Genomic DNA, 13,909 nt, shown 5'->3' with positions numbered 1-13,909 from the left:
GCATGATTATAATTACTAACTTAAATAGCATTTCAGTGTATGCATACATTATCTGATTTGAGCTTCCTAAAAACCTTTTGTAGTTGGTACTAGAATTGTTATTCACATTTTAGATGAGGAAACTGAGGCTTAGATGGAGTGTTGAATAACTTGCCCATGATCCCAGAGCTAGGAAATGTCAGAAGATGGATCGGAACCTGACTCTTAAGCTTATCCCTCTGGACTACTTGCTACCTTTTATTTGCTGTTCTATTATTTTCTCCAATCTGGGGGCCATTTTATATTTATCTTTGTTTCTTAGGTTGACATAACCAGATTTTCATAACTTGGTAATCTTGTAGCAGCATATCTTTCCATAATTTGCCAAGTTGCTTCCCAAAGAACATACCCCGCATATCATTGGACCTGCATGTGTTTTTGTAGTTTGGTAAAATCTGATTAGCTTTTGTTCCAGATCCTATCAGTAGAGACATTGATTCAAGATAAAAAGCGCAGATATGATGGTATATTTTTAAATATACCATTAATTATATACCATTTTTACCATAATTTACCATAATTAATATACCATTAATAAAATTACTTTTATATAAATTCCTTCTCCATTGTAGTAAAATGGCTGTTAAGTTTAGTAAATTATAATATTTTTATAGTGAAAACATCCGTGGAAGAGGTAAAGTAGTAGTTTCAGGGTGGTTTATAAAAAGGTTGATAACTAAACTATTTCAGAAATTGTAGTTAATGTTACCTTTGGGGGCATTTATAAAAGTGGTTTTCATTTTAAATTCAAATTTTTATTTCTTATATGAAAAACTTGATAATGAATTGCTTTTCTATAAATATGTACAAACTCCCCAAATAAACTATTGCACTAGACTATTCTTTTAGATGTCCTATTTGAGAAGATGAGTTTTGGTATGTGTATCTTACATATAAACCCATATGTATACACATGCATACACATATTATAAAGCCTGTATAAATTACAAATTTGAAACCTGTTTCAGGGACTTACTCTGTGACCCCAGTATATCTCATAACCTTTGCCTGCTTCAGTTTCTTGATCTGTCAATGGTGATAAAATAATAATATCTGCCTCCCTGGGTTATGAAGATCAAATGAGTTTGTCAAATGGCTTGAAAATCTTAGATTACTATGTACATGCCACTTAATTATTGTTATTATACATATTAAGCAGACTTTGCTATAATGAGATTTTACTCTAGACTGAAGTAATTAATAGTAACAAATACATGTGGACCTTGAACATTAATTAATGTTTATTTTCCCTTCAATGAAAGGGAAAATATTTTCATGACAATTATTTGTCTTTCTTACTCTTCTCTTTTTATAGTAGATTATTGTTCCCAGCAACATCACAAAGCAATACAAACTCATGTTGCTTAGCCAAAATAACATGAAACGTTTTTGATGTTGTATGTATTTTGAGAAATACGTTTTTCTGATTTATTCTTTGTAGCATCTGGAGACCAAACAGCTCATATCTGGAGATTTATGGTACAGCTACCTACACCTCAACCTATTACAGATACTAGTGTAAGTGCCTTTACCTAAATGAAAAATTCAGTTATGTCATAAATTCTAGTTTTGTGTATATGTTGCTTATGTCTCTTATGGCTAACCTATTGCATTTTTTATATAAATACTTTAATCATATATTGTCATATATTATTTGATATATAACTGTTATGTGCTTATTTGTCATCTAAATTTTTCAAGCAGAGAAAGCTAAATGAGTTGTGAAAATGAACATCCAAGTTAATTATTTAAAGATAAACATTTTGACCATGACTGTCAAATTTTTAAGATTTTGAAGTCTCTTTCAGGAAAATTGCATATATCTTTTTTTGATTTTGAATTGATTTTGTTATATATTAGAAAATTAGCACATTCTGGAAGACTATTCTTTCAGAGAACAAATAAATTCTCAAAGGAATTTAATTGTGAACACGGGTTGTAATATTTTAAATTCAGAAGTAGGACATTTTTTAATAGTGAAAAATAATAGCATAAGTAAAATTAATGTAATCTTATTCTTTTATAGGTAAATATTGCCATATGGCTAGCAGGTGAATTATGTAGAAATTAAATGAGCTTGCATTTATTAATGTTTCAAGGTACAACTCACTATAAGGTAAATATAAAGCTGTGGTTGAATCAGGAAACTTAGCTGTATTACATGGCAAAAATTCATAATTTGCTTAACATTTTAATATTGAGTGAATTTCATTTTTCTCTTCATTGTACTTGCATTGAATATAAAGGAGCAGCTTACATCTAAATTCAGAATTTTGGTCTAATTCAAGAGAAATAAAGTCTAAATTGTTACATTGTATCATTATTGCAATATTATTTAATTACTTTAGGAATTGATTCAGAAATTTAATTGATATGGATACTGCCTCCATTTTCCTCTGCCCATACTAGTAAGTAATCTTCATAAATTGCTATGAATGAAATAATTTATCATTTGGTGACTACCTTTTGTGTGATGAGCTTCTCCAGACTTAACTAGATTGGTTCTTAAGGAATTTTAAACTTGATAGGACCTATCAAAGCTTGTGCTTTACTAGAATATCTTTTTGTCATGATGATGCATCTGAGTAGAAATTTAGTGAAGAGGGCATTATAGAATTTAATAATTGTTTTTTAAAGACTTATGCTTTAATAACATTTAAATATATATAGCAGCTTGACCTGCTTAAAATGTTGTCAAATAGAATTTATGCTGAGTCATCTTTAATGATCAAGATCTCATTTGACTTAGTACTTTTTATGTGTAATGTTGTAATTATATTCATGTAGTATTTAGCGTCTTAAACATTTTGTATTGTTTGTATCATAGGTGATAGATCTGAAAGAAATCAAAGACTGAGAAGTCATGAGATTTTTTTGTTATTATTATGGATGAAATAAAAATTGATACGTATAGTCTACAACATTTTCACTAAAGTGGCCACAAATTACCAGTACTTTATTGATAAAATATATGCTGAATACCAGTATCAGAAAAATCAATCAATGAAGTAATATATAGCATGTGATTTTGTTAGGGACTTTGGGAGAATATATAATGCAGTAAAACTGAGGTCTAAGAAGGAAAAGAATGGAGTGGGCATTAGGCTGTGGGCTCTGTCATTTTGAGTCCTATCATCTACAGCTGCTAATTACTTAAGGATATATGTGTATGCATGCTTATGTGTATTTTTATGAAAACTTTATTATATATATATATGTGTGTGTGTGTGTGTGTGTGTGTGTGTGTATATATATATATATATATATATATATATATATATATATAGTATTATATCTATCACATATGGCATATAGAAAAACTTTCTATATTCTTGTTTGAATATGCTTACACACATATTTACTCAGCCCATATAAAGTTGCCATACATTTTGAATGTATTTAGTGAGGATTTTTCATGCAAAGCTTGGGCAGCATGGCTGTGAGACAGCTCTGGCTAGTTTTCTCATTTGTAAAGTCAGGATTATGATGGTAGTTTTCTACAAGGTGGTTGTTAGATTCAAATGGATTTTTACACATACGTACATACACCATAGACATGCATACATACATACATAGGGGAGAGAGAAAAGAGGAGGAGATGTTGTGTGTTTAAGAAACAGAGTGCTATGTCAGCATTAGTAATTGTTACTAGGAAAGAAGCTGTAGCTTGCACAGCAGCCACTCTCTGGTGAACAGTCTTTGTTTAGGCAGACAGAGGTAAGAGAACTCATCAGGTATTTCATCCAACTAGCAGCTCTGAGTGAAACAAGGCTGGCAAATGAAGGCCAACTGATTGTAGTTGGAGCTGGCCACATGTTTTTCTGGAGTGGCTGTAGTGAAGGGGAGTACTGAGAAGCTGGTTTAGGTTTTGTTATCAAAACAAATCTAATAAGCTTATATGCCTACCAAAAGGAATGAATGACAAGCTCATGACAGTGTGATTGCCACTTTCAGGAAAATGCCATACCACCATCATCAGTGCCTGTGCTCCCATCCTGATAATCCCTGGTGAGATCAAAGAAAAATTTGTTGAATACTTGGGAACCTTGATCATCAATGTGCCAAAAAAAGACAAGCTTATAATTCTGAATAATTAATGCTAGAGTTGACTGACTACCAGACAAGGAAGGGAGTCCTTGGGAAGAATGGAATTGGAAACAGCAACAGCAGGGACACTTATACTGAAAACTTACTTTATCGTCTACATTGTCTTCCTTTTACCTAGATATAATAAAACTTAATGGATATACCCTCACAATAAACACTGTTTGTAAAGAGAAGAGACATAATACCATGTAAGAATAATAAAGGCAAGGTGTGGTGCACTATTGAAGTGATCATAGACTTTTCCTCTCCAAGCTAAATATTCACATGCAACAAAATTCATCAAAAGTAAAATACAAGTGAAACTTAGAGAGAAGCAGGATTCTTGACTCAGAGGAAAGTGGATGAATTTCAGTTTTATGCTGATAGTAACAATCCAAAGGGCTTTTATAATGCATTGAAGACTATTTGTGGTGCATTTCAGCAACTCAGTGCTGATGGAGTCACATTGATTAGTGATAAGGACATGTTCCTAGAGAGAACACCTGTTATAGTGTTCTCAGCAGACCATTATCAATCTATGCTGAAGCCATTGATTGTTTACTTCAGGTGGAAATGAGTCCCTCCCTAGCTGAAGTTCTAACTGAAGGAGAGTTTTGGAATTTGGCAAATGCCTGGTGCTAATTCTATTCCAACTGAGATTTTAAAGGAGGGTGGGTCCATTCTTCATATAAAAGGTGACTGAAATTTTCCAGAATATATGGCAAAAGGAGGTTTTGCCCCAAGAGTGCAACGATGCCTCCATTGTCCATCTCTGTAAAGGTAACAGAAATAGATTGTCCTGGGACAATTAGAAGAGTGTGATATGTCTAGTTATTGCTAGCAAGATTCTTCACAGAATCATCCTTAATAGACTGATTCGTACCCAGATGAAGGTCATTTACCTGAGAACCAGTGTAGTTGTAGAAAGTACTAAGGAATGGTTAATAGTGTTTGCTGTCTGACCATTCCAGAAGAAATTCCTTTGGTACTATTAGCTTATGGAAAATTATGTCAAAATTTGGTTACCCAGAAAGTTTGATCAGTATTGTACATCAATTTTTATGACAGCATGTTTGTTTGGGTTCTGGACAGTGGACAGTGTTTTCACACTTTCCCACTCACTAATGGAGTGAAACAAGGCTGTGTGCTTGCTCCTGTGCTTTTAAGCATGATGTTTTCAATTGTGTTGTCAAATACCTTCAGTAAGGATAGCATCAAAGTCGTTAAAGTGGAGGGAGTATTGGTGTATAATGTTTTATTCACAGTTGATTGTGAACTCAGTGTAATCTCTGAAACTGAGATGCAATAAAAAGTGGCAATTCTCTGTTGCTTGTGCTAATTTTGGCTGAATACTGTGGATAAGTTCATTTGCTATGGCAGTATATTTTCCAGTGATGTCCACATTGATAATGAGGTTGACATATACATTGCCAGAGCTAGTTCAGGTTTGCACAGCTCCGAAGAAAGATGGGTATATAGAGATGTTTAACTACCAAACCAAAGATGTATAGAGTCTCTATAGAGACATAGTGATGTCAGTATAGAGATATTGTGCTGATATCATTGTATATCAATGTCATGCCAGAAAACTGAATTGTTTCCATTTGAATTGTCTTAGGAATGATTTGACTGGCTAACTGACAAGATAATATATGAAACACTAAGATCCTTTTTTGAATTAAGTGCCAAGCATTCCAACTCTACTGCACAAACCGCAATTCCATTGGCCCAATCCATTGTTTGAATGCTAAATGTATGCTTGCCCAAAAGACTTTTATGGAGAACTCACATGGGGTAAAACCTCACTTGGTGGTTAGAAAAAGAAACACAAGGATGCTCTCAAGATCTTAAGAACTTAAGAATTGATTGCATAATATGGGCGACACTAGCATAGAACTGCCTAGCATGTTGTGTCCACATCAGAGAAGTTGTGCTCTCTGAGCAAAGCAGGATTGAAGTAGTTCAGAAGAAACTCATGGGATGTGCAGTGAGAGAATCCACCCAAATGTTCATATGGACTTTTTGTGCCTTACCGTGGCAGAGGATTCCAAGCTCATGTGGTCTGATCAACCACAGTTAGACACACTCCACCTTGACTTTAACATAGTGATGTCAGTTTAGTCTTCTTTGAAACAAAGAACAACTACCTACCTTTAATAAGTTAATTCATTTCTTATGGCTCCCTTATCTTATCTATAAAGTAAGGGCTTTGAATTAAATTAACTCTGTTCTTTCCAGTTTTAAAACTGTATAGTTTTTATGATTCTATTTTCGGTTAAGTAGAAAACTTTAAAATTTTTGAAGATATTTCCTTTGTATCATATCATAATTTAAATCGGTAGAAATTTTTTTTTTTTTAAGACTTAGTGCTTAGTTTGGAAAAATATCTATCTCTTGTTGTGAATTTATTTTGCTGACATTCCAAAAGAAAATTATGAGATTGTTGTTAGATGGAAATTTTAGTGTTTAGAATAAAGTTAATTATTTAGTCAAAATTTTAGTCATGAAATTCATAAAGTTCTTTTCATTTTTACCTTAGTTTTTTTTTTTTAAGACAAAAGAAAAAGATCAACATTGTTGGTGGACGGTTAAATAGGTAGAAAATATTAAACTAAGAATAGCTTAAAGTTTGTATTTGAAACAATCTGTTTACAAATGGGAAATTTAATATTGATGTTATATAGTAGATTGTTCATTTTCTGTTAATTTTTTGTTTACATTGTACCTTTATAAGAGAATTTTGTGTTTAAGTCAATGTTTATAACTTATGAAAAATGAAGAATTGTTTTGCTTCCCATTTATCATAACGTTGGTTCACACAAATAAGATATAGTAGCATCTTTGTCATTGATTTATTTGGTTTTCTGGATTAGACAAGTGGATCAATGAAGTCATAATTGGTTTTCGAGGAAGAAAAACAGTTTAATTAAGGAGTCTTACAGTAAAGAAGTTTAAAATGTAGTTACAAACTGTATTTTATATGAGGACAAATTTTTTGCCTTTTATGGCTTTTGTTTTTTAGCAACAAATGTCTGGAGAAGATGAAGTGGAATTTTCAGATAAAGATGATGCAGATGGAGATGGAGAGGGTTCCAGTGATTGCCCTACCATTAGGGTTCCCCTAACGTCACTTAAAAGTCATCAAGGAGTGGTGATAGCAGCTGATTGGTTGGTTGGAGGAAAGCAAGCAGTAACAGCTTCATGGGATAGAACAGCCAACCTGTATGACGTTGAGACATCTGAACTTGTTCATTCTTTAACAGGTATTTTTTGAGTATTTTTTATTGTGTCCTTGGTAAAAAGGACACGTCTTTCAAATGAGTTTTTTCCAATGCAATTAATGTATCTTGTATGTTTTAGTCATTCAAGAATATATGTATGTGTATGTATTATTAAAGTTGCTTCTGAAGCTTGTAATAGTAATCGATGTCTGATCCTATAAAATATAGAAAATTATATTATTGAGAGCTTAATCTGAAAATGTGAATCAGAAAATTTTTATAATATTGTAAAGAGAAAGTATTTCCTAATCTAATCATATTTATTGTGTCCAGAGCTTCATATCATTTGGATGTTTTTAGGTCAGTTCTTCAGTGCTAAAACAGATGTAATCAACTTGTGTTCACTTGCATTTTTTATTTTCAGCCCTTGACAGAATACATTTTTTAATATGTGAATGTGTTCAGTCACCTTGGGGATGAGACTTAAAAAAATGAAGGTTTCACATAGATGGACTATTGTACAAGCTCATCTAAATAGCTTGAACCTAAAAGTAAGCATTTGTGTCACATTAAATACTGCACACATTGCCACTTCCTAGTTTCTACTTGAATGCATGTCTGAAAAAGTTAATTTGAGATTTCATTGAAACATTAGTCCTAGGACTAATGCCTCCTTGATTCTATTAGAAAAGTACTCATTAAAGTGACTTGTTCATTTTTAATTTTCACTTAAATTGATTCCTCTCATTGGAGAACACTTTATAAAATCTCCATATTGATTTTCTTTTTTTTTTTTTTCCTTTCTAGAAGTATAGTGTTGTTGTTTTAATCAGTGCTTTATTATAGATATATTCATGAAAATAAGAAATCTTGATTTTTTGTTTCTAAATGTTCTTATCTGTAATTGTAGGGCATGATCAAGAGTTAACACATTGTTGTACACATCCTACCCAGCGTCTTGTAGTGACATCATCTCGTGATACAACTTTTCGCCTTTGGGATTTCAGAGATCCTTCAATCCATTCTGTGAATGTCTTTCAAGGTCATACAGAGTAAGTGACAGGTGCTTTCTAAATTCTGATTTTCAATATTTATTTTTCATCTTTGTAAACATTAACTTTTTTCATCAGATTTTAAATAGATAAGTAATCAAAGGATTAGGTAGTTCATTAACATTTAACTCAACTTGTTTTTATTAATAGTTATAGTTTATATATTATTAAATTGAGTATATGTTTTTCTGGAATGCTTAATAGTATATAAGCAATATACTTTTTAAAGACTTATATTCTTTATTTTTCAATTTTATTCCCTTACAGTCACCCTACCAGAAAACACCACCTACCTTTTTTCCTTCTTATCTCCTCATTGAAAAAAAAAAAAAAGAAATAAATCCCTTAAGACAGACATGTATAATCAGGAAAAAAAAAGTTTCATACTGTTTATAGATACTATGTGTATTTTATCTTGCATCTTGAGCCCACCATTTTGTGAGAAAGTGGATAGTGTGTTTCTTTATTGGTTGATAAAAGTACTTTGAAGATTTTAGAACCAATAATGGTTCCAGATGGTTCTATCTTATTCCAGGTCATGCTCATGTGAAATCTTGACTCCTCATTTCTTATTTCTGTTAATTATTCTAACTGACCTTATTACCATACTCTCTTTTGTATCATTTGCAATCATTTTACAAATCTATATTGACAGAAAGAAATTAGAGCATAGTAGAGGATCACTTTTGAAATTCATCCCATGATTTTTATATTGACATTTGTGCTTTGTCTTTGTACATCTTAATGACTATTTGCACTAACTTTTCCTCTCTGTGCAGTGGATTATGTATCCCAAAATGCTGCAGAAATGTCAAAAATATAGTCACTGTGTAAAGAATTGTAGAACTTTTATTAGAAAAGTTATCATTTCAAAGACTTTTATATTTTTACTAAAATTTTTTTATGAACTTATTAATCATCTGTAACTATGAATATTTAATTATACAAAGAATAAAAAAAGGAAACCATGAACTTCAGTTACCATTTTTCCTTATTTAAGGTGATAACAAAATTGTCTTGTTTCTATTCCATTCTGAATTTTTTGTTCTGTGTATCTTCCTCTTCTTCCCTTTCCTCATCCCTTTCCCCTTCTCTTTTCCTTTCTTCTTCCCCTTCTCCTCCCCCTTCTCTTTTCCCTTTCCCTTTTGTCTTTTCCTTTCTTCCCTTTCTTCCTTCTCATTCACTACTGACTAATTACCCAGTCACTGTAGTAGCAAATATGAGCAATTAAAACATATCAACACATTTCCATGCCTGAAAGTACATGTGCCACTTTGTAGCTCTGGTTTGTCATCTTTCTAGTAAGATGTAGATGTCATATCACCAGTCCTCTGAAGTCATGGATTGGTCAGTTTATTGATCAGAGTCTGTTATTTTCCTATGTGGTTTTCTTCTGCATTATTGTCATTATTCTATTTCTCATTTCTTCCTATTTTAATTTTCATTAGTTTATTCAAGTCTTCTCTGACTTCCCTGAATCTCTCATATTCATAATTTTTTATGACACAATACATACTACACAGCTTGTCCAACCATTTGTTTCCATTTCTTAGTTACAATCAAAAATGTTATTACAACATTTTTCCACACATGGGGTGCTTTAGCCCTCTTTGACTTTGTTAATATACACTGTGTGCTTAGTAAATGCATATTTGGAATAAAAGATATTAAAATTTAATGATTTTTGGGAAATTGCTTTCCAGAATTGTTAAATCCACTTCTTCACCCCTAGTCTATTTTCTCTTTCCCTAGTCCCTCCATACAGTTTCTCTTTTCACCTCTTGTCATCTTTGTCAATTTGATAAGTATGAGGTACAATCTAAGATTTGTTCACCAGTTCATTGATTTTGTAGAAGACAAGACAGATATCCACAAATGTAAATTTCCTAATGTTACAGGATAGTTAATAATAGAGAAGCTACTAGGATTCAAGTCTCCAGATTAGTAATATTAAAATTTTCCCCCAATATAGAGTGAGAGTGATAAGTCTATTTGGTGATTAAATTATAAACCCAGTCATATATGCATATGCCAGCTTTGTCCCAAAAATCTGCTAAAAATAAAACAAAATATAGCATTTTATTATAAACTAATCTGGTTAGCTTTTTTGGTCTCATCGTCACCTTCCTAACTAACTTCCTTAAAAATATACATCTTTATCTAATGTATTTCTACTTCCCATCCTTGAACTCTCTTTGAAAATTTTTATCATCAGGCTTCTGAGCTAATATTTCCACAAAAACTGCTTTTACCAGTTATCATCATTGTTTTTTTTAAACTGCCATTCTAATGGTCTTTTCTTAAATCTCATCTTTCTTGACTTCTTTGAAATTATTTATCATTTTGTTCATTGTTTTCATTATATTGCTTTCTCATTCTTCTCTCCTTTTCTGATCACTCCTTGATCTGTTTTGAAGGAGCTTCATGTCACAAAGTACTTTGCAAATCTTAAAGTACTTTATAAATATTAGCTGACAGTGTGCTAATTGTGGGTCTACTTTAAAGCTCCTGTTCCTTTTTCACTTTTCTCACTGTATTATCTCATTTATTGCAACTTCTGTGGATTCCTTTTTGCATTTGATTTCAAGATCTTTGTGCTCATCCCTTCCCTCCCAATCCTGCAAGCTCCAGTTCCACATCACCAGTTCTCTCTTGGATATTTCACATTTAATGTCTAGTAGGCATCTCAAACTGAACATGTCCAAAACAAAACTTGTCTTTTCCTTTTCCTCCAGATTTAGTCTTCTCTTGAAATTATATATTACTGTTGAGGTTCTACTGTCTTCTTTGTCACTTAAGAGTTTGCAATTTGCTCACTTACCCCAAACAAGTTGTCATTTGCCAGGTATCTCTCCTTTGTATCTTCAGTCTTTTTCTCACATAACTGTACCTGCTTCTGGTCTTCATTACCTCTGATCTGGACTATTATAGCTTTCTGTTTAGTTTCTGTTTGTTTCTAACCATTGCAGTCCATTTTGTATACTGCTGCCATAGTGAGTTTCCTAAAGTGTAGGTCTTTCCATGTTACTTCCCTACTTGATAAATTCCAATAGTTTCTAGTTGCCTTAAGTCCTATAATTATTTTTATTAAATTTTTGTCATTTAAAGCTCTTTACAAGCTGAATATCTCTTCTTAATTGTTTCTAGTACCCTTCTTGCTGTGTAAACAAACTATACTGGGTCTTTTTGTTGTTCACATGTGACACTTTACCATTGATTGCCTTGCCTTTGTACTTTGTTTATCCCTACCTCACCTAGAAAGCCCTTTTCTCTCACTTCTGCCTCTTTTAAGAATCCTTGCATTCAAGAGTCAGGTTAAATGCTGTCTTGTGTGGAGGAACTTTGCTGGTCAAAACCACTCCATCCCCACTCCATCCCTCACTCCATTTGTCTTAATATCTGGTACCTTCTTTCTGAGATTATCTTCTCTCTTGTATGTTTCTTGCATATTCCTTTTTATTTACAAGTTGGTTTACATAGAATATAAGCTTCTTGATGGTGAAGATGGTTTTTTACCTTTTCATTGTATTCCTCAGTGCTTAATGCTTAATGCAATGTCTGACATGGATTAATTACTTTGTAATTGTTCACTATGGGCGGATTAAATTGGGAAGAATAGCAAACATTAGATTTAAATTGAATAGGCAGTTTTTCTATATATACGTAGAAATATATGTTTCTTTTAGGTATTGTTTCTTATTCTTTTTATTCATATTTTTCAGCTGTTTGTATAATTCATACCTATTTTTCACACACACACAAAGTTATCTTTAAGCAAGGAGATCCAGTTAGTGGTGACATGGTATATATATAGTCCCTGTTACCATGAAAACTGAAGCTTTTGGTCTCCTGAGTTTAAGTGTTCTTAGCTACAGTACAAGCTAGTCACTTGTAAGCACCAAATTCAGTATTAATATGATACATCTCTGAGATAAGGGCCCCCCCAAAGTGCTTCATGAGAGCCAATTAGCCACCTTCCAGAACTTGAACAGGTCAGAACTCCATAAATCCTAATCAGATTGAGATTGGGCCCTAATATTTCCAGCAAGGGTGAGGTAGAAAAATACTTGTTTCCCCCATGTTTCAAAAACAACTTTATGAGAATAGTCTACACATGTTTCATGTATATCTGATGAAAATATAAGGAAAATCTTTTTTTAAAAATTGTTCTCTCTCTTTTTAAAAATATCACTTTTCCTTTCTATTTCGCCCTTTTTTTCCTACCCAGCAAGGTATTTCATGCAATAAAGATTAAAGAAAAAGAAAAAAAGTTTAGTGAAACCAACCAGTACTTCCAGTCATGTTTGACAGTCTCTGTTGGGAACCTATAATCCCCTAGTTTTGTCAGCAAAGGAGAGAGATATATATCTTCTCAAAACTTTTCCAGGGCTAAGCTTGTTCATTATAATGACTCTGCTTTCACTTTAATTTTTAAAATGTTTTCTCATTACATTGTTGTCATCTTGTATATTGTTTTCCTGCTTTTAATTATATAGCTGTTTGTTCATCTAAATCTTGTGTTTCCAAAACTCTTCATATACATTGTTTTTGTTTGTTTATTTTACATCGGAAATTGGCAGAAGTGATGAATATGAAGAATAAAGAGAAGCTTGGAAAGACTTGTATGAACAGAATCAGTTAGATACTATAGTAGCTAGAATACTGGACTTGGAGTCAGGAAGTCCTGAATTCAAATCTTGCTTCAAACATTTAGTTTTGTGATCCTCAGCAAATTACTTCACCTCTTTTAACCTCAGTTTCTTCATCTGTTCATTTGAGATGATAGTATCTCACAGGTTTGTTAAAGGGATTAGAAGAGTTGATATCACAACTTATCTTAATACATAAAAGACTTTGTAAACCCTAAGCACTATATAAATGCTAGTCATTAATATTATTATTATATAGATTTGAATAAATGGAACCAGCAATCATGCAATCATAACACATAAATGGAAAGGGAAAAAAGTCAAACCTAACACTTTTTTTGAAGAAGAGATCAAAAAATAGACCTAGACTTTTTTTTGAAGAGATGAAAAAATGGAGCTCTTTTTTTTTTTTTTTTTTTTTTTTAGTAGAGGTGAGTGATTATTTGCATATGGCATTGTGTATGCTATTAGAGATTCAGTTGTATGTATTAAGGTAGTTCTATTGAAATACTTTCTTTTAGTTTTAGTTTTAGATTTTTTTTTTTTAAACAAGGGATGACTTGCTTTTAGGGGAAGAGTAAGAGTTGTCAGAAAGGTGATGATAAAAAATAAAATGTTGATTAAAAATTAAAATGTAAAAAGACAAAAAGAATTTATTTAAGACATATCTTTTATTAGGGAGCAGGGGGAATCTTACTGTTTTCATTCATTTTATTGTAACAGATAACATGTTTTGCATTGCTTTTGGTGTATTGATTGATAGATCTTTTACAGTTAGCCAGATAATTGCTAAGTTTTGTTCTGTATTAAAGACTAAAATGAATTAAAATTCTGAGAAAGACACATATTATGGAGTCAGTGA

The 13,909-nt window shown here is 32.1% G+C and overlaps 1 protein-coding gene across 2 annotated transcripts in view; it reads left to right on the top strand.

Moving 5' to 3' along the window:
* Positions 1–13,909, top strand: part of WDR37 (WD repeat domain 37) — a 108,282-nt gene that overhangs the window by 55,911 nt on the left and 38,462 nt on the right. For both annotated transcript variants that reach the window (XM_052000430.1, XM_052000429.1), the window contains exons 9-11: positions 1,481–1,557; positions 7,148–7,388; positions 8,257–8,398. In XM_052000430.1, coding sequence (XP_051856390.1) covers positions 1,481–1,557; positions 7,148–7,388; positions 8,257–8,398 — 460 coding nt within the window. The remainder of the gene's footprint in view (positions 1–1,480; positions 1,558–7,147; positions 7,389–8,256; positions 8,399–13,909) is intronic.

Source organism: Antechinus flavipes, chromosome 5 (assembly GCF_016432865.1).
Source record: "Antechinus flavipes isolate AdamAnt ecotype Samford, QLD, Australia chromosome 5, AdamAnt_v2, whole genome shotgun sequence".
In the NCBI taxonomy this organism is placed as follows: domain Eukaryota; kingdom Metazoa; phylum Chordata; class Mammalia; order Dasyuromorphia; family Dasyuridae; genus Antechinus; species Antechinus flavipes.
This window is presented reverse-complemented; position numbering and strand designations above follow the sequence as displayed.